Here is a 25961-nt window from a genome sequence, read left to right on the forward strand (position 1 = left end):
TGCTTAGTGTATCGAACTTGCTTGTCTATTCACATAGCGCACACAAAGGCAAAGAAACCCCCGGGGTAGCCTACGTAGACTGTCAGGGCCAGTGCTTTTTTGCAAGCACCTGTCAAGGCCAACACCACGACGGGTACTGCACTGAACTCATTCAAGGCTGAGTCTACCTAGGGGGGCCCCAGTTCAGATATTCGCCACTGATGTTGGCCGTGAGCGGCAGGCGCATCGTGGGTCGGCGCAGGGAGCGGCAGCCCCCCCCCCCCCCCCCAAACAGGTTGGACCTCATTAAATTTTCAAAACTTGCCAGGATGTATTAAGTTCACGTTTTACTGGTAGGAACGAAGTGAACCAGCCTACAATAGATTATATCGTCCGTCCGTCCGTCCGATGTCCGATTAGGTGTAGCAAGATCGCCCCCTACTGCAAACACTTGGCAGGACCCTACAAAAAACTTTACACTCAGTGAGGCTTTCCTGGCTAAACAAGTGTAACATTCCCTTATAATTCCCTGAGATAGTTTTTGATTAAAACATTTTAATTAAAAATTAACTCACAGCGGCCTAAAGCCTACAGCTAGGCCTAAAGCCTAGAACTAGGCCTCAAACTCTCCCTTCGTATCGTACCCCCCGCCATTTCATTTTATTATAGTCATTCATTCGTTCGTTCCTACCAGCCCACCCCGCAGGGACCTGCTATTACGAGCGCGCGGGCTCGCAGCAGCAGCAGCAGGAGCAGCGTGAAAAACAACAACAAATGGGTGGCGAGCCGGCACCGTTCTGCACCCACCCGAAAGGGCCTTTATTTTGAAATGCCACGAGCCTCTCGCTTCAAGGCGCGAGAGAGTTAGCGATTGACGTCAATTGGATGATTAGCATGCGGGACATGACTGGGCAGAGGGTTGGAGGGGGGTTGGGAGGGGGGGGGAGTTGCTCTGAGCAATTGAAATGTGACCCCCACACACCCACCCCCCCATACGCTACGCACACGTGGGGGTGGTGTGTGGGGGGGTCTGGTTGTGCTCTCGTGGCAAAATAGAACGGGGGGGTGGTGGTGGGGTAGGGGGGACAACGGGTCGCGGGAGAATGAGTTGGCGGAGAATGAGTTCGGTTTTTTTCCTTCAAATTAAGTCAACTCCCCCCCCACACAAGCTTCGGAAATGTGTTTTTTGTTTTTTTTTTAACCGGGATGGCAAAAACTCGATAAATAAAAAGAGAGACCCCGTGGTACAACAAGATCAAGATTTCATTCCGCAAGAGTCACGTGGGGGGGGAGGGGGTCACCGTCATGACATAGACAAAGATCCCCTGTGTAGCCTTAACAGACTGTTGGGGCAAGTGCTGTCAGCGAGCACCTATGAAGGCCGGAACGGCACACGAGGGGGTGGGTGGCCAGCACCACGCCCGGCCGCCTTTGTCTCCCCAGCGGCAATGTTTACACATTGCACCAGGGTACTAATTTGAGGCTGAGTCGATCTGGGGGAGGCCCAGGACCGGTTCATATTATTGTCACTGATCTTGGACGGTGAATCGAACTCGGGTGCCCGGATCCGTAGCGCAGCGGAACGCTATCCGCTCCGCCGTGTAGAGACGGTCCATAGAGACGCATCGGAGGTGCGTGGGGATTTCGAAGGTACGCGTAGCTTTTTGTGTATCAAGTTTCATTTCACGCAGCTCAGGTGAGCGCACTGAGAGACGCGGGGGTGGGGTGTGAGGGTGTCTCGTTTCTCAGGAGTGAGCCGGGTCGCCCCAAGAAATGTGACGGCGGCGAAGGCGAAATGAAATCAAGGAGACACCCGACGAAGAGAATGGAAATCGAGGCGGAAAAAAAAACCGCCTTGCTTATGAGATCCGAAATATTTGCGCCCGCGTTTAAAAAAAATCAGGTTTTAAGTAATAGGTCAGCCGTCTTAAAACGTTGCGCAATTGAAGCGAGATGCATTTCTCACCCGTTTGAAGTTCAACAGAAATGCATCTTCCTCTCCACACACCCCTTATTTTCTAGGTGTCTCTGTGTGCGTGGGAGCGGTGGTGTAGCAGTTAGCGCGCTGCACTACGAACCCGGTGTCCCGAGTTGGATTCCCGCTCACGGCCAACACCAGTGACGATTATGTGAACAGGTCCTAGGCCTCCCCTAGGTCGCATCAGCCTTAAATGAGTACCTGGTGCGGTGTGTAAACATTGCCACTGGGGAGACAAAGGCGGACGGGCGTGGTGCTGGCCACCCTCGTGCGCCGTGCCGGCCTTCATAGGCGCTCGCTAACAGCACTTGCCCCAACATTCTGTTAAATCTATACGGGGGATCTTTGTTTTTGGGTGGAAGGTTTACGTACACGCTTGCCTTATTAGCCGCATATCCAAAGGCCCAATCTATTATTAATGGAGGCCAGGCGATGATGTTAAAATACATAAATTTCCACTGGGTGGGGGGGGGGTGATGTGTCTATTCAGCAAATGTGATCTGATGTTGCTGGAATCAACAGTGGCTTTCCAATGCCAAAGTACATTTGGCTGGGGAGCCGGGACATACGTCGTTTGGGTGTGTGCGTCGCCGCACGTACAATGCAGCTTGCTGCTCACTCGGCAAATATTTAAGCAGGCTTTTAAAATAAAATAAAAAAACACGGCCCTGGAAGATGCCGCTAAATCAGATGTGTAATTCACAAAATTGCGGATTGGCCACATCGGGTGTTATCGACCTGCCTTGTCGGTTTCTTTGCGAAGTCTCTTCAGTTTTTGTGGTTGCGAGATGGGGGCCGAAGGCAGACTCACGCTGGCCGGATGAGCACGAAAAATATCACGGACGCGCACACGCTCGGTTTGGCAGAACGGGATGGCAGAGTCGATGCCGTGTTTGTCGAGCGATTAAAGTGCAGTCACACGCAGCACGTGGTAGCTGGTGCCACGCGCTGTCAATGACACGCTATCTGAGCTGGAATAAAAAAAAGTAAATTTTGAAATGCACCCCACGATCAACAAATATACAAACACACGCCAGATAAGCTGATTAAGCAAAGAGTTGGTTTAGATGGCACCTGATAAGTAATTCATCCAGTTTTGTGCAGTACATTCGATATGCATGTTCCTATATGCATGTTCCTATGCGCTAATTGAGCATAAAAGTCACGCATGTGTTCACATTAGCTAACGTATTCCACAGTCAACCCAGACATCGACGTCACGCCTGGATCTCATTCGAACAAACGTCATGCTGCGTCCTGCACATCCTGCACAGTAAAGTTACACTAAATACACGCGGGGTGATCTTGTACGTATTGTACGTTGATCTTCTCTTGCGCCGTATGTAGCCAACCGTGATAATCTGTGGTGCTCGTATAGAAAAGGTTTTCCTCCGATCCTATAGCTCTTAGGGGCCGTCCATAAATGACGTCACGCACCTAGGGGGCGGGGTCAGACATTTGTGACGATGTGTGACGATGTGTGACGAGGAGTGGGGGGGGGGGGGTTGAGAAATGTGACGTCACATCAAAATATGCAACTTTAAATAAATATAGACAACACGTTCTACTTAATTAAATAGACTTTTTAATAAATGTTTCCTCCTACAACATCACAGTGCAACGGCACATTAAATACACACTACAATGACAGTAGTTTAAAGCGATTTGAAGCATGTTTTATTTTTTGTGGGGAAGGGGGGGGGCAGAGCTTTGTGTCGTCATATTTGAGGGGGGGGGTCTAACTTTTTGTGACGCCGTGTGACGATGGGGGGGGGGGTCAAAAATCGTCCAAAATCGCGTGACGTCATTTATGGACGGCCCCTTAATCCCCCTCGCCACTAGCAGCCAGCAAGCCCCCCTTTGCCACGTGAGTGTTGCTGAAGATCACTTTGCTCTTACACCAAGTGAGCTCCAGTTGGGGTTTGTTCACCTGGTGGGCGGGCAGGCGGGGACGAAGCCCAGCTGGTGTTCAGCTCCGATTGGGAAACGTGTTTTACTTGGAAGATGCAAAAAAACGCATTTCTGTTTTAAAAAAGACGCGAGGTCGCCCCGGCCGGAGATGTGGAACCGCAACCAGGCCCTGACACGGGCGCCAAACCGCCCCACGGCCTGGCACAGACAGAGGGACACGTTGATAATAATTCAAGACATCTTCCCCAGCTCCCAATAGCCCCGTTGTTAACCGAGAGGACAGGTGCACTCTGCCATTAAAGACGAGATTTCCATCGGACGTGGAAAAAATGTGACCGGCTGTGCGAGAGGTTAAACCCTCGGCTGGCTTGTGACCTCCCTGTCACCCACACCCCCTCTGCTGCATTTTCCGACGGTGCGGTTGTGGAGGAGCCGGTATCCACGCCGCTGCCGCAGCAGCAGCCTCCACCGCGGCCGTACAGTGACGTTATTTACAGTAAAGTGACGGCGTTAGCGGGAGTCCATCAGGCGCTTATGTCTGCCAGTTGAAGGTCGGGTCTGGAACAAAAATTCTGCTAAAAAAACATTTTTTTTTCTCCCGGTTATAGACCCGGCGACGCGCATCCAGGGAGACCGCTCGTCATGACTCGCTGCTCGACTTTGGCGTTGGGAAGTTTTTTTTGCTGGTCTCGTGGTCTGGGAAGGGGCAGGTAGCTGACGGTATAGTGACGTATTCTTAGGTTTTTTTTTCGGTAAAGTCACGTGGGTAAAAAATTTAAATTAATAAAAGTAAAATAAAAATAAAATAAAAATCACGACGTTTCGGAGGCAACACAAGCTTCCGTCTTCAGGTGGAACCGTCACAGCACGATTGCTGTATCAAGTGAGAGAAATTCCAAGAAAACAGTCCTTGTGTATATACTGGTTGAGGGTGGGAGGAGCCAAGGTAGGCCCTGAATATTATTTTTGTGAGGTTCGGTGCGGCTGAAGCACGCTGTTAGGAATGAGCCTTTGTTGTGTAAACTAGGTGCAGATTATGTAAAGGTGCGTGTAAATGGGACTGAGCCTTTTGTTATGTAGAGGTGGTTGATACAGCTATCGTGCTGTGACGGTTCCACCTGAAGACGGAAGCTTGTGTTGCCTCCGAAACGTCGTGATTTTTATTTTATTAATTTAAATTTTTTAACTACGTTACTTTACCGAAAAAACCTAAGAATATGAATCCTTGCAGTCACGAAAGCTTCAAATCTAGAAAGGTAGAGTGACGGTCCACTGGTGTCCAGGGCGCCGCAGTGGCGAGATGTTAACCAGCTCGCCTGGTATGCTGGAGTTCCATGGGGTTTCGATCCCCATCCTTGACGCCTGCTGCTGTATATTTGGAGTTTGCGGTGTCTCTCTCCCCGTGGTCACGTGGATTTTTCTCCGGTTTTACCCTCCTCATTTAGGATCAACATCACACGTTTTTGGCTGCGATACAATTTCACTTGATAAGCTACTTCGTTGAGCTATCATTTGTGGCAAGGTCACTTTCGAAAAAGAGCTGTAGAATATAGCTTCGTGGACCTTACATGGTAAAATAAAAAGTTTAGTTTGGTGTTAGTCAAATAATTTAATGTCTTATTCCTCAAAACCTAATTGCGAGAGGCACACAAGTGAATCCAGATAACTCGTGAAATCTCATCGTCCAAACGTGGGCTTTGGTTGAGAGTGGGCAGCTTAAGTGGATGAAAGAATTAACCCGTAAAAACAAAGTTTTTCACTATAAATCCTTTATATACGTGGCGGCTAGAGTCCTCTCGCTTGAGATGGCTGCCACCTATGGGTCAGATGATTGCCTGCCACCATTAAGCAATTGGTAATTAAATATAATTTATTTTTTCCTAAAAAGTGTAAAATTTTGAAAAAAAAATTTCACGAAAATTAATTGTCACGCACAACGAGTCTGTGTGCAAAATGTCAGCTAGATTGGATCACGGGAAGTAGGTTAAAAAACGACCGAAAGATTTGCACGGTCGTAAGCGCGCAAGCAAGCAAGCAAGTGAACTTAATATAAAGGATTAAAAAAAGTAAATCCTCTGCGGGGAGACTGCACAAACTATAAGAAGTGCCTTGTGAAGTGTTCCAACGAAGCTCGCACGACTATGCGGGCTATCAACTTTGCTCCAGAATAAAGCCTCATTTGCGAGAGCACATTGGACACGCTCATCGGCACTTTCGCTTGGTTTATATTATCAAATTGCTATATTTTGTTGTTCATATTTTTTTGGTGAGAGGTACAATTTGACGAATAACGCCCCTTCGTTTCCTGCTCGTAGCACCTTGCGGTATGTTGAACGCGAGCGGTACGTGATGGTAACCGGTGAGATTTTGAAACGTCCATCGGCCAAATGGCGACACGAAAAATCTCGCTTAAAGGCCCCCTCGTCGCAGGCCAAAAGCCGCTTTGCGCAACACCGCTTGGGGGACACATCGATGCCGCCCCTGTCACCAGCTCCCCGCGACGGTCGTGTCCTCTCTCGCGTGCACGTACGCCTGAGATAAATGTCTGCGCGGAGTCAAGAGGCCACGGCGTCGAGCGGCAGAACGACGGCACGACTGGCAGACGTAAACAAAAGCGTGCGTGCAAGTATACGTATGCATCTACGTATGCATCTACGTATGTTGAACTTCTTTCGTACCGTACATAGCCAACCGTGCCAATCGGAGGTGTGGGGGAAGGACAGCAAACTGAACACGAAAAGCCCTTTTTTGTGTTGAGTAGCTAGAAACCCTCCAGTGCAACAGATGTTGACAACAGGTTTACTTTGGGCATAGTTTTTATTTTAATGCTTTTACACGTGACTTTCACGCAGTTGTATGTAGTTCATTGGCAGCCTTAAGAGGGATGCTTAATCGCGTGCATTAAATCGTACCTTTCACCCTCAAATTCAGTCTCTCGGTTTCACGCTCCACGGACGTTTGAACAAAAAAAATCCTACAAAAGAAATCCTACAAAATAAATCCTATAAAATAAATCCTACAAAATAAATCCTACAAAATAAATCCTACAAAATATCCTACGAAATAAATCCTACAAAATAAATCCTACAAAATAAATCCTACAAAATAAATCCTACAAAATATCCTACGAAATAAATACTACGAAATAAATTCTACAAAATAAATTCTACAAAATAAATCCTACAAAATAAATCCTACAAAAAATATCCTACAACGGCCAGAGTGAATTCCACGAGCATGGGAAAACTCGCCCAGTGGCAAACGTCGCATTTTGCTATCGTGGCACCGTCGTCTCTGAAGGTCGAGTTGTATTTTATTCGCCGCTTGGCAAATTACTTTGATATGAAATGAGCGTTTTGGCAAGAGCGTCAGTTGTGGGAAAATGTACAGCATTCATCATGGTTCCTTACTCCAGGGGACTTCCTCTTAAACTTTATAATGTTGAGTCTTTTCCCTCTCCCCAGCTCTTATCGCATTAATGAAGGTAGCGGAAAATGTTGCTTGCAAAAAAAACCCATTGTTGTGGAATTAGCCTGGGAACAGGCAGTGCTTTTTGGGGGGGGGGGGGTAAGAAAATAAATATACAAACAAGGACAAAGACCCCCATGTAGCCTTAGAAGAATTTTGGGGCAAGTGCTGTTTGCGAGTAGCGCCTATGAAGGCCGGCACGGCACACGAGGGGGTGGGTGGCCAGCACCACGATGTTTACACACCGCACCAGGTACTCATTTGAGGTTCAGTCGACCTAAGGGAGGCCCAGGAGCGGTTCAGATAATCGTCACTGGTGTTGGCCGTGAAGCGGTAATGGAACCCGTGCGGCCGGGTTAGTAACGCAGCGCTCTCTAACCACTGCGCCACCGCTCCCCACTGCGCCATCACACACGCACACGCGCACACATGGCCGTTAAATGTCGTGACAGCGAACAGGAAGTGACTGGGATCTGTGACATCATCTCCTTTTCCGTTCTTACCCCGTGGCAGTCGGTCAAGGACCCACATTTTTTTTGGTTGTAATGTGGAGCCATTTAATGACCTTATTTTGTCCATATTTTGTGGGTTTTTTGTTGTTGTTGTGGTGGGTTTGTTTATTGTTGTTTTAGAATATGATGTTCGGAGAAGGACTTGCAAACAAACGGGTTTCCAGTCTGCGCAAGCCCGGCACGGACTGTGCGTGGAAAGAGCCGATTCAAATCTATCCGGCACAAATGCCAAATTATGTTCATCCATTTGATTAACGGTCCCGAATGGTGCCACGTTTCCATAGGTCCCAGTGGGATTGCTATTATTGCCACTTCAGCGATAATGCGCCCCCCCCCCATCACTCCACCCCTACACACGTCAGTGAACTGCAGGACCACAACACATCGTTAATTTTTCCATTGTTCCCTCGCAAATAAAATTTGTTGGGGTTTTTTTTTATCTTATTCAAACATCGCTGTTTTTAACCCTTTTAAATGTAGCTAGCGTGATGAGACGTGGTTAGTTTTTTTTGTTGCATGTTAAACAAACGCATGTTGAACAATCCTCGTTTGGCGATGTTTGCACCTCCCAAGTGTGGCAGACGTCTTGAGATTATTCCGCCGTTTAGGTAACCCATTTGAAAACCAATTAATTTGTAATGTTTGCATTGATATCAGTTATTTTCTATTTCTGTCGTGGCTGTGAGCGTTCCAAATCCCAAATCTACTAATCTCGTTCCTCCATCTCATTTTCTCCTTCTCATTTTCTCCCATCTCCCTCTTCTGCTTCCCTCTAGATCGTTCTATCGTCTAGCTTGTCCAATATTGAATTAATTCACAGGAATTAAAATAATATTGTTCGACACTCCCATGGTTAAACTATTCAACTAGAACTATCAACAATTGTTTTTTACCAAGCCCACTGAGCTATACAGCTCTTTTTTAGAAGCGACATGATCACGAATCATAGCCCAATGAAGTGGCTTATCGTGTGGACATTTATAGCAGCTAGTTGCTTTAAACGCACGTTTCTAAACATGCGTTTATAGTACTTGAGTGACGTGGTGGAGAGGCTGTCGGATCGTGTATATGTGTGATGCACCCATCCACAAAGCACTAAGTTCCTGCGAAGTGGAAGTACAGCAAGTAGGTTCTAGATTTGAAACTTTCGTGACTGCAAGGATTCATACTCTTAGGTTTTTTCGGTAAAGTCACGTAGGTAAAAAGAAATAATAAAAATAATAGAAATAACAATAGAAATAAAAATAAGTAATTGAAATAATAATATCATTTTAAATAATTGTATTTCTATTATTTTTATTATTTATTTTTACCTACGTGACTTTACCGAAAAAACCTAAGAGTAGCAAGTAGTTTGTTGACCTATTTTGTGTTCAGTTCATATGTTTTTTTTTTTTAACGAGTGAGTTTTCCCCAAACACTTCCAGTTTCCTGTTACACGCAAAAATGCATTTGCCAAACGTCCCAAGTTGGAACCGTCTGAATAGAAAATTGTCTCGGAACTCGTGAAGCTTTTCTGGCTAAGTGCGAATTTATTCATGCAAACCACCTGGAATGCGCCAGATCTCATCAGATCTCGGAAGCTAAGCAGGCTTTGAGTCTGGATAAGCGCTTTGATGAGGGATTACGTGCATAACAGGATATTACTATAAGTCACCGGGTCACTTTGTGGGCAACATTGGGCTTTGCAGAAATAACACTTGATGTTACTTTACTTCTGCTCGCTCGCGTCTGTGCTTGAGCCGCTGACGCCAACCCCCGTTGACGAGCACGGTGAAGTACGGTCAAATAACCTCCGCAACCCGTGCAGAGTTGGGAGGCGCTCCCCCTACCCCCTCCAACCAGCTTTGGATTTATAAAGGACTGTACACATTGCACATCGACCAGTGTTACGAATCCTAGATTTGAAGCTTTCGTGACTGCAAGGATTCATTTTCTTGGGTTTTTTCGGTAAAGCCACGTAGGTAAAACATTAAAATTAAAATTAATAAAAGTAAAATAGAAATAAAATAAAAATCACGACGTTTCGGAGGCAACACAAGCCTCCGTCTTCAGGTGGAACCGTCACAGCACGATAGCTGTATCAAGTAAGAGAAATTCCTCAACCAGTATATATACAAGGACTGTTTTCTTGGAATTTCTCTTACTTGATGCAGCTATCGTGCTGTGACGGTTCCACCTGAAGACAGAGGCTTGTGTTACCTCCGAAACGTCATGATTTTTATTTTATTTTTATTTTACTTTTGTTAATTTTAATTTTTTACCTACGTGACTTTACCGAAAAAACCCAAGAATAGTGTTACGAACACTCAACACATAATGCCCGCGCTCCGAATTGTTGCCAACTACCGCTACGTCTTTCCCCTCCTCACCCCCCTCCCTCCCCATGACCCCACGATGACCTCCCGCGGCGCAGACTTTGGATTTGGGAATTTCTTCCGGCGGGGCGAGGCGCTGACCACGTGGTGCGGCAGCCCGCCGTACGCTGCCCCCGAGGTGTTCGAGGGGCTGGAGTACGAGGGGCCGCAGCTGGACGTCTGGGTGAGTGGTGGTGGCAGCGGCGGCGGCGGGGGGCTCGTAGCGGTTGGCGGGGGGCTCGTAGCGGTTGGCGGGGTCAAATGGGCCCGCGAGCAACTGCGCGGCCCTTTCGCCGACACTCTTTGAGGGCCACGTGTGAATATGGCTCGCGAAAGAAAAAGCTACGCACGCACGTCCGGTGCAGGTCGCTGGTGGGAAAGAAGTTCTACATATACACAACAAGCTTGCAGAGATGCACGTATGTATGTTGAACTTCTTTCACACTGTACGTGGGCAATCGTGCTAATCGGAGCCAACCGTTCTCATCGGAGATATCGCAGCTTCAAATCACTAAAGCCAAAATATTGTAATAAGGAAGATCCCAATTCTGTTTGGAATGTGTTCCCGATTTTTTGGATTGTTTCAAATAATCGATCATCTTTATTTTGTACGTTATAATTTTTGACAGTTTTCTTTTGGATTGATCCAAAAGCACGATGCCACTTGCATGATGCCACTTCCATGCTTTTCCCACCGAAAGTGCTGCCATGGGGCATCGGGTGACGTCACTATTGTTAGACCCAAAGAAATCCAAATATTCTTTAAAATCAAAAACCCATCCCGAGTGTGCACTCTGTGTGTATGATGCACAATAAACGATTGCGTGCGTGCCGGTGGTGGTGTGTGTGTGTGTGTGCGCGTGCGTGCGTGTTACGTGCCGGTGGGGGTGTGTGCGTTGCGTGTGCTCGCTAACAGCACTTGCCCCTACAGTCTGTTAAGGCTATATGGTGGATCTTTGTCTTTGATGCATGCGTGTGTCCCGCAGTCCCTCGGAGTCGTGCTGTACGTGCTGGTGTGTGGAGCTCTCCCGTTTGACGGTCCGACGCTGCCCATCCTCAAGCAGAGGGTACTGGAGGGGCGATTTCGCATTCCCTACTTCATGTCTGAAGGTGAATCCCCCACCCCCCCTCCATCGTCATTCGAGTAACACGATGCCTTCCCACCCAGCGGCATCGCCACCAGACACGCGGAGAATTGTCTACGGCCTCGCAAATATAGCGATGACCTTTTTTGAAGAACCGGCCCATTGCATAACGAAGCATGGAGAAGGTGCACGCTTACAATTACACCGAGAGATGAAAATAGGAGCACGTGGATTCCTGAACGTATTCGAGTCCAAGTGTAATAAAGGTCGTTGAGGCGACTTCTGGAATCCGTCTTTTATTCAACTTGCATTACAGCTTTCCTTCATGCTGCTGACAGGCAGCGTGAGAGGGACAGATAGAGAGAGAGACACCGCCACGTGGCAACCCGGAGCCCTGCTCCCGCGTGGCCCCCTTCCTCTGTTCGTTCCCGTTCTGACCACGTGTCGTTCGTCTCCACCCCTATTTAATACCCGGGTCACGTGGTACGTTTCCACCAATCCTGGTTAGCCTCCATGGAATATTCCAGGCTCCCTCGTAAGCTCCCGGGACCACGCCCCTGACTCATCTCCCCATTGGCTGTGGCCAAGGCCAGCAGAACCAATCCTTACAGCTGTCACCTTTCCATTACGTCAGGGCCACGCCCCTAGGCTTCCCCCCATTGGCTATAGACCAGGACCGGCAGAGCCAATCATCATGACGAGTTGTGATACGTCAGTGAGCCGGATATATCCTCACATTACACAAGTAAACTAAAAAATATATTTGACCAAGTAAGGCCCATTGAGTTATATAGAGCTCTTTTTCAGTAGTGACCTGCCCACGAATGATAGCTCAACGAAGTGGCTTATACTCTTTGGTTTTCTTCGGTAAAGTCACGTAGGTAAAAATATAAAATAAAAGAATAAATGAAGATTACAACTAAATAAAATCACGAAATCACTTGTGATTTAATTTAGTTGTTTTTTTCATTTATTATTTTATATTTTTACCGACGTGACTTTACCGAAAAAACCAAAGAGTATGAATCTTTGCAGTCACGAAAACTTCAAATCTAGAAGTGGCTTTTCAAGTGGAAACCTATAGCAGGCAAATGCTCTAAACGCGTGACGTTGATTCCAAATGTGGAGGGAAAAACCGGAGGACCCAGAGAAAAATCCGCGCGACACAGGGAGAACATGAATGCTCAACATATACAGCAGGCGTCAGGATCGGGATCAAATCCACGACCTCCTCTATCCCAGGCGAGTTGGTTAACATCTCCTAGCCACCACTGCACCCTTCCAGCAGTATATTGACAAAGGGCTGTAGATGATTGAGAGCACAGTGAGACGAAGAAGTATATTTTCATATCATCACGATCCATGGGCAGCTAGGCCTGTAGGTATCCACTGCCACATTTCGTCATTCGTTTCCACTTTCCTGACCGTCTTGTAGTGCCAATTTGCTCAGTGGCCACATCTTTCTGGCTCCAATCTCTGACGTCGTCAGCGAGCCACTCGCTGCTAGGTCCTCCTCTCTTCTCGGGTTCCTTCCATTTTTACGAACAACACACTTTCACACGCACACACGTGACATTGACGGGGCACGTTTTGTGAGCGAGAGTCGGCGCGGGACAGCACTGCGTCCAGCTGCCGCTGTGTCCACAGCGCCGATCCCGCTCACGACTAACACCTGCTCAGATCAGCGCTCTTCCTAGGCAGTTCGTACGGCTAAATGGGAGGGGGGCGAGGTTGGGGCGGGGTGGGGGAGGAACGTCTTTCGTTCCCCCCCCCCCGCACGTTTCACATACACGCCGTTGTGTAAATACGCGTAACGGCATCAGTCTTCTGCAGGATTTGAACGCCCCAGTGGAGACCGCCCGATGAGGTCCCAAAAGTCGCCGTCAATGTGTTTCTGCTTCGGTGATTACATGGAGCGGGTTGTAAACGTCGCCGAGAGACACACCGCGCATCGCTCGGTGGGGGGGGCGGAGGAGGGGGGTGGGGGCCCGTGGACGCAGAGACGCACGGTGGTCTTGGACGTCACTGACGGGCCGGGCAAATCCCGAACGTAGAATCTGCGTTTTATCCCACCAGAGATGGCAGCGCGTTTTGCCCGACGAAGCTACCGACGAGCTGGTTTTACACTCTGATAAACAAATCAGCTTTGAGCTGTAAATTTTCTCCTGCTACTTAAAAATAGCGCAATTTTTACGGAGTAGTAAAAAAAAAACTCAAGCTTGATCGAGTGACCATTGTCTGCCGCCGAAATGGAGACGTTTGGTGCGTGCCGTTGAATTGTGCGCGCAGGAATGTCTGTCCCCGTTGGAGGCACCGCCCCGCCGCTAGGAGCGCGACTGGTCCTCCGGTCCGTTGTTTTGATTTCACGCGAAAAGCCGCGACAAAGTCGTGCCACGATAGGGGTGACGTCGCGTCCTTCGTCACAAATCTCGCGTCCCCCCTTTGGACTTGCAGAATCGTGAAATAATTTCTGTTCATTTTTGTTCGAGCCAAGAGTGCCGATCCCCGCTCACACGCCGCCGCAGCCGCTCGTTGAGCGATGGAGTCGCATTCTTTGCACAGCTCGTTTCTCCTCTGCGCTTGTACTTTGTTCGCTTAAAAAGCGTTGACTTTGTTCGTATTCGCTTTGCTGTTTGTTTTTACCGTCTCGGAGTTAGAGGGCTAAAATGAAACGACGGCAGTGCGTCATCGATGCTCGCTCCCTCAGATATTTTGATGGAGGAATCTAGGGAATGTCATGGTTACATAAGCCAGATTTAGACTTCTCATATCGGAATCAGAATGTGTATTTATAGTGGAGGAATACGATGAGCTATAAAGCTCTTTTTCACAGATATCCAATAGGGGCGGGTAAGAACGGTACAACAACAAACAATACAAAAACACGATAGGAGTGCTAAGTATAGGAAAGGTAAACAAATCGCTTGAAAAATATATACAAATAAAGCTATTTTCATTTTACCACGTAAGGCCCACCGAGCTGTGAGCTTCTTCATCAGAAGCGACATGGCCACAAACGATACCGCAGCGAAGTGACCCATCAAGTAGAAACGCATAGCAGCATAACAATCTGAAACGATCTGAACGCACGCTTCTAAATATATGACAGCATTCAAACGCAGCCGTGTGCACGAGCAGAAGGAGACGCGGTGCGACGCGTGACACCGAGCAAACGGCGATCCCGACCGCACCGATCGTCTGCGTTGACGCGAGGTTCTCAATTTTGTTGTTTCCGGCCGAGCGTGGCGCCGCCACGGGCTCCATAGCTCGCGTGGAGAATCTGGATCCTCATAGCGATAGGCCCCCACAGGCACGGGGGGGGGGGGGTGCGGGAGGGACCGGGGTGGTGGTCGGGGGGGCGGCAAGAGGCCGCGTGAGCCAAGGCAAAACGTGTCGCCGCGATAATCATATTCATCTCTTTGGGTGAAATTAAATTAATAAAATGAAAAGACGCAAAAACGAACGGCGGTGATGACGCATTAACACCTACTCGACGACAACGGTGGCGGCGCTTGGAAACAATTGTATAAATTAATTCCTTTTCCCCCTCTCCCCCTCCTGACCTCAGTTTGTAAAGCTGAGTCATTTTAAAGGAAGGCTAATCGTTTTTTTTTGCGTGTGTGTTTGTGTTATTGTGCAGATTCCACTTAATAAATGTGTCATATTATTATCGCTGCGTAGGTGGGTAACGTTAGCTTTATTTTAAATAACAATAACAACAATAACAACAACAAAGTATGACGTACATACACGAGTTCTTACGTAAACGTATTGGAGCTAATCAAGCCCCTTCCTCAGTTCTGACGTGGCAATGTTGTGCTTTGTGTATCTGACAACAGCACCAGTATTCGTTGGTCTAATTAATTACTTTGGATTGTTTGGCTACTTGTATGTTTGTGTGTATATTTTGCTCGCTCGTTTGTCCGAGAGATTTATTTCCTCATTCGATTATCCGTGTTTGATTGTGAAACTATGTTTTATTATTTAAAATCACAATACGGGAAAACTTGATAATTCACATATATACACAAACACGTACAGAAAACCATGCTAGTTGGCTTCATCGACACGCTTCGTTCGAACACTTTGCAATCAACTTTTGACAGTTTTTATCGCGCCGTATCGCGTTTACCAATTTATTTATCCGTCCGTTTGTGACGCGCCTGTTTTTTTGTATCCGTCAACCGTTTGCGCCGTCTTCAATCGTTCTCTTAATTCACTCATCTCCCTCTCTCTCGCTGCGCCGCTGCAGACTGCGAGCACCTCATCCGCCGCATGCTCGTGCTCGACCCGTCCAAGCGGCTGACGATCGCGCAGATCCGGCAGCACCGCTGGCTTCAGGGCGAGGGCGGCCCGCCCCGCGCTCTCGTGCTGCCCGAGCAGCCGCCCATGGCCACGCTCGGGGAGCAGCAGAGCCGCGCCGAGCCGTCTGCCGTCACGGCCGCCGCCGCCGCCGCCACCGCCCTCCCGTCGCCGCCCACGCCGCCTCCGCCGCCGCCGCCGCCGCTGCCACCGGCCGTGTCCGTCCAGCCAGCGGCCGCGTCGGAGTCCGCGTCGCCATCGCCACTGTACAGCCCGGGCCTGCCCCAGTACAACGAGCACGTGCTGAGGCTCATGCAGAGCCTGGGCATCGACCAGCAGAAGACGCTGGAGGTAGCCCGTCGCGAGTCGCGTTACGTTCGCCGAGCGACGTTATCCGTCGTTGCCGCGGTTTTTTTTCCCCCCTCGTCCCCTGCTTAACAGCGTGCACAGTTTTCCCATTGCAAAGTTTCGATTTAAAGCTTTCGTGACTGCAGGGATTAATCTTCTTGGTTTTTTCGGTAAAGTCACGTAGAAGGGAAATAATAAAAATAATAAAAATAAAACATAATAAAATAATTCTCACGACGTTTAGGCCACAATGCAAGCAGCCGTCGGCTTGCGTTGTGGCCGAAACGTCGTGAGAATTATTTTATTATGTTTTATTTTTATTATTTTATTATTTCCCTTCTACGTGACTTTACCGAAAGAACCAAGAAGACATTGCAAAGTTGTTTCCGCTGATTTTTTTTAAATTTTGACGACGTCCGCCAAACGGCCGACACAGCGACCGTCCGAGCGAGCGACGGACACCCCAACCTCGCTCACCACCTGCCGTTTCCCCCGCGCCGCGTGCGTTGCGTGCGCGAGCAGTCGCTGCAGAACAGAAGCTACAACCACTGCTTCGCCATCTACCACCTGCTCGTCGACCGCCTGAGAGCTCACCGCTCCAGCTTCCCCGTGGACCACCGCGTGGACGCGCGCAACCGGCGGCCGAGCACCATCGCCGAGCAGGCCCTCGCCAAGGTAGACGCTCGCGCACGCACGTGCACGCGCACGCACGTGTACGCGCACGTGTACGCGCACGCAGAAGCAGCCGCCTTCACCAACTCGAGCGGCGACCTGAAGCGGACAGCCCGTGTGTTTACCTGCAGCTCACGCTTTGGGCTGCTGCACAGTGAGCATTTAAGCCTGTGCAGGTGCATTTATAGTAGAGGACAGGGTGAAAGATTCAGCCCTGCAATTGCTTGCTCATAACGCCGCTTAGCAGGACTCGCTCCTGCAAAGCCGAGTCTTCCATGCTGCGGTGGTGAGATGTTCATTACCTCGCCTGGTATTGGGGAGGTCGTGTGTTCGATCCTGACTCTGGCAACTGTATGGATTTTTCTCCAGGTCCTCAGATTTTTCCCTCAACATTTAGAAACAATGTGCCCTTCGAGTATTTGGCTGCTATATATTTACACTTGATTAGCCACTTCGCTGAGCTAATATTTGTGGTAGCCAGGTCGCTTCTGCAATTAGCTATATAGCTCAGTGGGCCTTACCTGGTGAAATAAAAAACAGTTTAGTTTGGTTTATAGTTTTGACTGTGAAATATCTCGGGGCCGTACAAAGAAGTCCTCGCTCGTTCGTCTTTGGGAAGTCTCTGCTGTGTGGAACGCGCTCCGCAACCCGGCGCACTTCCTGCGTGGATGGAGCCACGTTGACAGGACTTGGCGATGGGACGCGTGCTCCGGGCAGTCGACGCGAGGTCCAGGCTTGAACCATGCCATGCGTGACGGCACGGCAGCGTTGCATTTCCTTCTCGCGCGCTTCTAAGTCGCTTGTAGAGTGGATTGCTCTGTAATCGCTGATTGCGTGGACCTACTCGCGCGGGTTTTTGTGGTCTTTGTGTGGTAGGCACAGCTGTTAGCAATTATCTGCTGTGCAATCCATCTCCATGGGGATGTTTATTGTTGAGTCCTTCCCCCCCCCAACAATGTCCCATACTTTGGAGGTGATGCTAATAAAAATAGCGGCCCTAATTGCGTGCGCAGTGCTCAATCGAGAGACCGCACAACTCCTAAAACACACGTTTGGGCACGCGTGGCAATGAAGCGCCGCCTCAAATCGAGCACAGATCACGGCCCACGTACACGCACACTTTCTGTCTCGGGAGCACGCCCGTGTATAAATACTGCCACGTTTCTTTACATGTACTCGCGTATACATTACATTTACATTCCGTGGGTAATGACTTCCACGTGACGTGGAAGGAAGAGAGGGAAAAAAACGTGCGCGTAGTGGCGCGTTAAGTGATTGTGTGCGAGCGAGCGAGCGCGTTGCTAAGTGTGTGCACGCGTGCGTGGAATGGCAGCCGCAAACCCTGGCGACCCCAGCTCGACTCCCGGCCACGGCGAGCATCATCGGTGTCGGGGCACAGCATCTCAATTCCCCCCGCCACCCGCAAGCGCTAACAAGCCGCGTTAAGTAAAGCAAGTGCCGTTCCCCCTCGCTCCCTCCCCTCCCCCCCTCCACGTGTCGTTTCAGGCCAACCCAGCGATGTATCCCATGGGTCTCCTGCCTCAGAACATCAGGCATCACCATCAGCAGCAGCAGCAGTGCGCCGGTTTCACGGCGCTGGCGACGGAGCGCGGCTCGTTTGCCCAGTCTGGCGGAGGACACCCCATGGAGCTGGGGCTGCTGGAGGAGGAACTCTTGGTGCCGACCCCCAAGGTGACTCATTCTTCCCACCGTGATTTATCGACCCTTCCCGCCGGGTCCATAATTGTCGACGCGGCCGGCTGGACCAGTGTCTTTGAGGCTAGAGAAAGCGGGCCAAAGGGGACGTCTTAGGTGGGGTTGGCGCTGTCTACCACAATGAGACAAAGATCTTCTTGGTTCTTTCGGTAAAGTCACGTAGAATGGAAATAATAATATAATATAATATAATTTTATTATGTTTTATTTTTATTATTTTATTATTTCCATTCTACGTGACTTTACCGAAAGAACCAAGAAGGTGAATCCCTGCAGTCACGAAAGCTTTAAATCGAAAGACAAAGATCCCCCGTATAGCCTTCAACAAACCATTGGGGTAAGTGCTGTTAGCGAGCCGCTATTAAGGCCGGCATGGCACACGAGGGAGGGGGTTGGTGGCCTGCACCGCGCGCAAACACACACACGCCACGTACGTGGATAGACATGTTATCGAGCCGTGTGTAATGTGGGTGGAAAGATGAGTCAATTCATCGATGAATTTAGGTTGATTCTTGAGGTAAATGTTACACGCATCAAATCGCAAGTGTGGGAATGGACATTTTTCACTGGTATATAACATTTAATTGTGATGGCGTCATGCGCCCCACTCCAGCTCCTTGTGGCCAATACCTTCTGTGTATGTTTAAGAAAAGGAAAGATCGCGACGGTGAATCTCAACAATTCGTGGAAACCCTATGCGCCGCAGTGGCGAGATGTTAACTACCTCTCCTCCTGTACAGGAGGTTCGTGGGTTCGATCCCAACCCTGATATTTGTATATTTGGAGTTTGCATGTTCTCCCCGTGGTCTAGTGGATTTTTCTCCAGGTCGTCCGGTTTTCCCACCGCATTTAGAAACAATGCATTTGGAGTATTTGGCTGCTGTACATTTCCACGTGATAAGCCACTTCGTTGGGCTGTCATTTGTGGCCAGCTCGCTTCTGAAAAGAGCTACATAGCTCAGTGGACCTTATCTGATGAAAAAAAATTAACAGTAGTTTAGTTTTAATAGTAGTTTAGTTTTAACCCTGACCCTAATCTGATCAAATTCCCATTGGCGTTGTGAGTCCCCCGCACCCGCCATTGTCCCTTCTAGCGACGTCTTCCTGCCCCAAGCCCGCTTAGTTTTTCCCAACGGTGAATATGACGTCTCTAACTTTCGCAAGTTGGCTAGTTCCGCGTGATCTTCTCCCGTATTCTCTCAACGTATTTTCAAGCGTACGCTTTTTCAGCTTTTGTTCCGCGTCCATCGAAGTGCGCGCAAGCTTTTTTTTCCGCAAGGCGCACATCCAAAAGAGGAACAACTCGGCCCCTAGCTTCCCCCCGCAGGACGTGGTTTATTTTTGGAGCAATTACAATTATGAGCGGAAAGGAAAGAAGCACGTAGAGATTTTAATAGACCAGAAGATCGGCTGTTGTGTCAGAAACCATCCCTTTGAAACCCTTTCTTTCGGACAACATAATAATACGCTATCGACAGCAAAAGTTAAGCGTTATTTCTTAAAATACCATTTGCCATAATTGCCATGTGTAGCCACAGCGTGTCACAACTCGAGGCTACGGAGGGCAAATAATTGAGCAGAAATTCAACGCACAATAAACAGAAATGGCGACGACGATGGTGGAGGCGACGACAATAATGATAACAATAATAACAATAAAAATAAACACAATTTTACGAGTGCGACGGTGGTGATTTTGATTGCAGCCAGGTGGCCGAGCGGGAGTTAATTCCGTCGTGCGGCGTGGTGGACTCCGTCTAATGGCCGCACTCGTCGAGCCGAGCCAGGAGACGAACGATTTGAGACGGGCGGTTCGCTCAGCGTGTGTCCGCGCGCCGATTGCCGTCGTGTTCCACAACACGCCAATGTCCCACGGATACTCGACCCTGCCATTGCCACGCACCGCACCCCCCCCCTCCCCCCTACTCTGGTGCAATCAAGTCACTGCATTCCTATCGCACGTTTCACACTGGCCTGTGCCTCCCAGGTGTTTAACCCGTTCCCTTTGTGAAACGTTTGCAAGTTGCAGGGTGGGTCCCTGTTCACCGCTGCATCTCGGAAATGCGCCAAAGCGGTTCAGCGTTGATTTTATTTAGAGAGGCCTAGCGCCGTTGTTTTTAAAGACATTGTACTCACCGCAGAGAACTGTAGCGACACGACCGCACTCTACGATAGCCGGTGCCGAAGGAGGTGGTGGGTTTGATCCCGACCCTGACGTCTGCTGTGTATTTGGAGTTTGCGTGTCTCTCTCCCCGCAGTCTCATGGAGTTTTCACCGAATCTTCCTATTTTCCCTGCACATTTATAATCAACTTGCGTTTAGAGTATTTGGCTGCTATAAATTTCCATCTGATAAGCCCCTTTGTTGGGCTGTCATTTGTGGCCGGGTCACTTTTGAAAAAGAGCTTTTTGCTCAGTTGGCCTTACCTGCTAAAATAAAAAATTGTTACATTTAGTTTAGGTAGGCCTCATCCCAGTTTAACGTTCCAACGTATGCACGTGCTTGGAACCGGTGGCCCAACGTTCCACGTTTACCGGGATGTGACCCGCCAAGGGCCTTCTGATATGAAAGGACGTATTTTTCCCCACACTCGTGGTGTAGGGATCGCTGGCAGGCAGCCACAACAGCAGCAGCAGTCTGCAGTGAGGGAAAAGGAGACGACCTCGTCACGTAACCTCGCGCAGCCAACATTGCGTTTTTGTCTCTGGGCAGAGGCCTTATCAACGCACACAAACCCCATGCTTCCACAAGTGGGTCGAAGGTCACGATGCGGTCTTAAGGTGGTTCGTCAATATTGACCTTGACGTAGGTTATACGTTGGCCCACTTTTGTGAATGATGTTGTTGAGTATTTAACGTCTACTTGGCATGAGACAAGGTTGGGCGGGGCGGGGGGTGGGAGGCGTGCCGGTTTTGCTTTGGTAACGGCGTTTAGAAATCAGCCGCTGTTGGCAGAACTGGCGTCGCTGCATGGAGTGGCACGCGAACGCAGTTCACGTGACTCGTGCGTTGTGTTTTTTTATTCCTTCGCAATTTGCGACACTGTTTTTGTTGGCTGTATCTTGCATTGATGCTTTCGAGTCGCTGTAGACAAATAACGGAAATGCGGAACGTTGCAATCGCCGTTTTTCGTGCGGGGGTGTTTGAGCTGTTTTGCGTTGATCGTCCCAAAAGTGCACATTTTGCTGAAAACAGTTGGGCGCTTTAGAACGTTTCCACACAATAAGCTGTGGGTCATCGTCGCACCCGGTGCAGTGAATTCCGCATATCTCTTTGCTTCCGTTGACTTAAGGGGCGCCGCGGTAGCGAGATGTTAACTGCCTCGCCTGGTATACAGGAGGTCGTGGGTTCTATCCCGACCCTGACGCCTGTTCATTTGGAGTTTACGTGTTCTCCCCGTAGTAGTGTGGATTTTTCTCCAAGGTCCTCAGATTATTACCTCCACATTTGGAAACATCGTGCGTTCAGTGCATTTTTCCTGCTATAAATTTCCACGCGATAAGCCACTTCGTTGACCAATAATTGGTGGCCGAGTCGCTTCTGAAAAAGAGCTATTTAGCTCGGTGGGCCTTACCTGGTAAAATAAAAAATAGTTTCGTTTTAGATTAGACTTCATTCGCACGCCTGCAAGCAACCAACCATTCCCTGGCGCCAACATGTGCAGCATTCAAAACAAAGGAGATCATCTCCAGTTTGCAGCCCTTTGCCCAGTACTGCAAATTCCTCGTTACTATTATAGGGGCGGGGGGGCGGGGGGGTGAGTTTATCCGTGGGCCAGCTGCTGTTGACTTCCCCTAGAAGTTGTTGTTCCTCGTTTATGAAGATCCTAGACGGGGTGCAGGGCTGAGCCACCCCTGACCGCGAATTGAACTCGCACACCTTCCGATCGCGAGCCCGACGGGCTCTTAACCGCCGCCCCGTGCCACCCAGTGGCCGGATTTCCCCCCAGTAATATATATCTTGCTTGCAACCAACGCGGCGGCGGCGGCAGCGTCTGGAGGCCGCTTGAGTCAAGTCAGCACGAGGCTCCGGGGGGTGGAGGGGGGGCCCTCTCCCTTGTGGCCGTGGCACGTCAGAGAATGTATCTCTGGTTACGGGAAGGCCTGCTACAAAAAAGGCCCGTTTATTTTCGTGGCTTTTAAACATTTAATGAATGAATTGTAATTGATGTCTGGCCTCTGGTATTTTAGTAAACCTCAGGGGCAAATGAGGCATGGATGGAGGGCGGCAGGGGGGAGGTTTGACTTGTGTTTATTATTATCATCATCATCAGGGAATCCTGGGACCGAGATATATAAAGCTAATATAGATAATTGGGCAGCGCTTGCATTGAGATCATGGTGATTGTACCCCAGTAGTCGGCTGGTTTTCGCGTGAGCTGTTTCGTTAACAACGCTGTTTTGTTGTATAACAACGGAAGAAACCTGGGAACGGTTGTGTCTACCAACGGATATGAGCCCGTTCACCTGGGATCAGTTGCTCTTGAGCAAGCCGCACGGTTGCCCCACTTCACCGATGGGGACCCGGTGAGCGTCAGAATGGGAGACACGCACAGCTGCTCTGTGGCAGGATCGATCCGGCTAAAATTGCCACCTGCTTTGGAATCCGGAATTCAAAGTTCGAGTAAGGGCTGTTCCCCGCGGATTGTGGTGCAGGGACAAACCTCCCTGTGGTACAAAGTGTAAAAATACTATTCCAATAAAGTAAAAAAAAATCGCTTTGAAAATGTTTGCAAAACATTTGGACGAAAATGTATTCGTTCCAAAACGTGACGTTGTGGCCGAAACGTCGTGAGAATTTTATTTTATTATGTTTTATTTTTATTACTTTATTATTTCCATTCTACGTGACTTTACCGAAAGAACCAAGAAGACTTTTGTTGTTGTGCAGATTTGCGTTGAATATTTGCTGGGGCTTCGTCTTTGAGTAACTTGGGTTTGTTAAACTTGGGTTGTTTTGCTTGGCGCGCTCAAATATTGCCCCGTGCGTTTTTGTCGTTTCAGCCCACGTAATATGTGTGTATGTAGAACTACTTTCTCACCGTACATAGCCAATCGTGCTAATTGGAGGTGCAGGATAACTCACACGACACTTTTCTCTCAATCTGGCTCTCATCTGGTTATATAAACAGTGTGCGTAGTTTTATTTAAAAACAAGAACAAGCATCTTTGCATGGCGCAGCATTGTCTTGTGTGTTTGTGTGCACGTCTGCATTTAAGTGTGTGTGTGTGTGCATGTGTAGTGAGTTCAGGGAGACGACGACGGAGTTGAGGCACACTCTTTTTATTAACTCAGGGACAGACACGATAGTTGAATGGGGTAACGGCTCCTTCACCCGTACTAGCTGGGAAACCACCCTTAGTACTAAGTCCCCTGTCCTGTTCCCAGTCCTCCTCTAATAGGCTACGGGAGGCTGTCTGATCTGGCCCTGGTAAGCACAGATCCCGGCACCCAGCTAAGCCGACCTTGCTCTTACAAGAGCAGAGGTCCGGAAGCTCTTGGGCCGCGCCGCTGGCTTACCCAGCTCGGCCCTGACAAGGGCAGCGAGAGAGGGGAGTCCCAGGGCCTAATCTGCCGGTCTTCGGACTTCACTGGTCAGCTTCGTGTTCAACTGGCCCCGAGCTCTCTGGCTCCCCGCCTTTTATAGAGATCCCCTCGGAGGGACGGGGTTATGGGGGATCACAGAGCCCCCATGGCCCCCCAGTGGTTAACGGATGCGGACGTCGGTGCAGACACCCGTGTGTGTGGGTGCAGACACCCCTGTGTTTCCCGTCTGCCTTTTCTCCCATAATAACCCCTTCACATGCGTGTATGCATCCACACGCGTATGCGTCATGTGTGTCTGTCATGTGCGGTGGTACAGTGGTTAGCGCTGTGCTGCACTACGAACCCGGCGACGCGAGTTTGAGTCTTGTTCACGGCCAACACCGGTGACGATTATCTGAACCGGTCCTCGGCCACCGCTAGGTCGACTCGGCCTTAAATGAGTACCTGGTGCGATGTGTAAACATCTCCACTGTGGAGACAAACGTGGTCAGGCGTTGGTGCTGGCCACCCACCCCCTTGTGAGCCATTCCGGCTTCAATAGGTGCTCGCTAACAGCACTTGCCCTGGAAGAAATAAGAAAGAAGAAAAAAAATACAGCACTTGCCCCAAAAGTCTGTTAAGGCTACACGTGGGATCTTTATATATTTTTTTGCGTGTGTCGTGTGCGCTCACCCCGTTTCCCCCACACCCCCAGGTGAGCGGCTGCATGCTGGAGCCCGTGCCTCCGACCCGCAAGGGCCGCTCGGTGTCGCCCATCAGCCCCGTGATGGAGGCCTCCATCGACGAGGGCGTGGAGATGGAGGAGCCGTGCGACTCGGGCCGCGGGCTCGCAGGCCTCACCCCGTTGGCCAACGCAGTCGCCCCTCCCTCGCGCCACGACGTGGCCAGGACGGCGTTCGCCGACAGCGGAGGGGACGGGGGTGGCGGGCTGCACGAGAGCACGGGTAGGCGGGCGGGCGGGCGGGCGGGCGCGAGCTGCTAGCCGCTCGCTCGGAACAATACAAATAAGTAAAGATCAAACGCACAGAGGCAGCCCAGCATCAGGGCATGGTGCCAGCACCACCGCTGGGCTCCCTAGGTTCAAACCCGGAGGCCTGTGTGTGCCTCGTAGGAGGAGAGAGGGGCCGGGAGTGGTGGCTGCTTGCTTGACAACATTGGGCTCGCTTTTCTGAGAGCCGAGTTCAAACCCGAGGCACGGGTGACTCTCTCAGTGTGGTGAGTATCCTTATGGGGGCACCGGGCCAACGCAACCCCCTGAGTTTCTCTCGTTTGAGCGCTGGGTCAGTGTTGTTTCTGAAAGAGTGCCAGATAGTCACAGTTGGAGGGAACCTTTATAATTCAAAGAGCTCGTGGCAATGGCCAGCTGGAGATTAACGTGTGCAAATTACTTTATTGACCTTTAATTGACCTTGGAATCACGTTACAGCGAGGAGTGGAAATTACCATTGTAACGTGTTTGTCCTTCCATGATGTATTTACACTCAGACCTCCTGTGTAATTGGGTGAAGCTGTACAGTTTGTTCAATTAGATCGCTGTGCCACCACCTGATCTTAATTAAAGGTTTTAATTCATTCAGATCCAGTCCGGCAGCTTAAATCCAAATGAATGAAAATAACATTGAAAACATTTATGTGGTGTTGTGTGTTCTCAGGGTTTTGACTGGTATTGTGTGTAATTATGGACGTTATTTAAAAGTATGATTTTACCATACTTTTCATAAAATGTTAATACCGTCGTATACAATGTTAATACTGTAGTAAAATATATAGCAACGTGATTTCCTGCTCCAAATGAGCATTGAAGCCATCCCGTTTACTGGCCTGAGCCAATTTATCGAAATTACACATTCCTATTACGGAGTTTGTGTCTTCCATAGGACAGCCACAGCCTACCTCCCACAAATTGTTAATATCAACTCTGAAACGATATATTTTTTATTTTATCAGCTAAGGCCCACTGAGCTACGTAGCTCTCTTTCAGAAGCAACCTGGCCATCACAGATGTTAGCTCAACGAAGTGGCTCATCATCATCACGTGAAAAGTTCAACACAAGCGTGTAACGTCGTTAAAATTATAAGCAATGCAG

The 25961-nt window shown here is 49.4% G+C and overlaps 1 protein-coding gene across 2 annotated transcripts in view; it reads left to right on the forward strand.

Moving 5' to 3' along the window:
- Positions 1–25961, forward strand: part of LOC144728598 (serine/threonine-protein kinase SIK2-like) — an 87098-nt gene that overhangs the window by 46304 nt on the left and 14833 nt on the right. For both annotated transcript variants that reach the window (XM_078608133.1, XM_078608134.1), the window contains exons 5-10: positions 10265–10389; positions 11192–11315; positions 15543–15943; positions 16463–16615; positions 18119–18304; positions 24569–24818. In XM_078608133.1, the coding sequence (XP_078464259.1) occupies positions 10265–10389; positions 11192–11315; positions 15543–15943; positions 16463–16615; positions 18119–18304; positions 24569–24818 (1239 nt within the window). The remainder of the gene's footprint in view (positions 1–10264; positions 10390–11191; positions 11316–15542; positions 15944–16462; positions 16616–18118; positions 18305–24568; positions 24819–25961) is intronic.

The sequence above is a fragment of the Lampetra planeri genome, chromosome 29 (assembly GCF_965212315.1).
Source record: "Lampetra planeri chromosome 29, kcLamPlan1.2.h2, whole genome shotgun sequence".
Taxonomy (NCBI): Eukaryota; Metazoa; Chordata; class Hyperoartia; order Petromyzontiformes; family Petromyzontidae; genus Lampetra; species Lampetra planeri.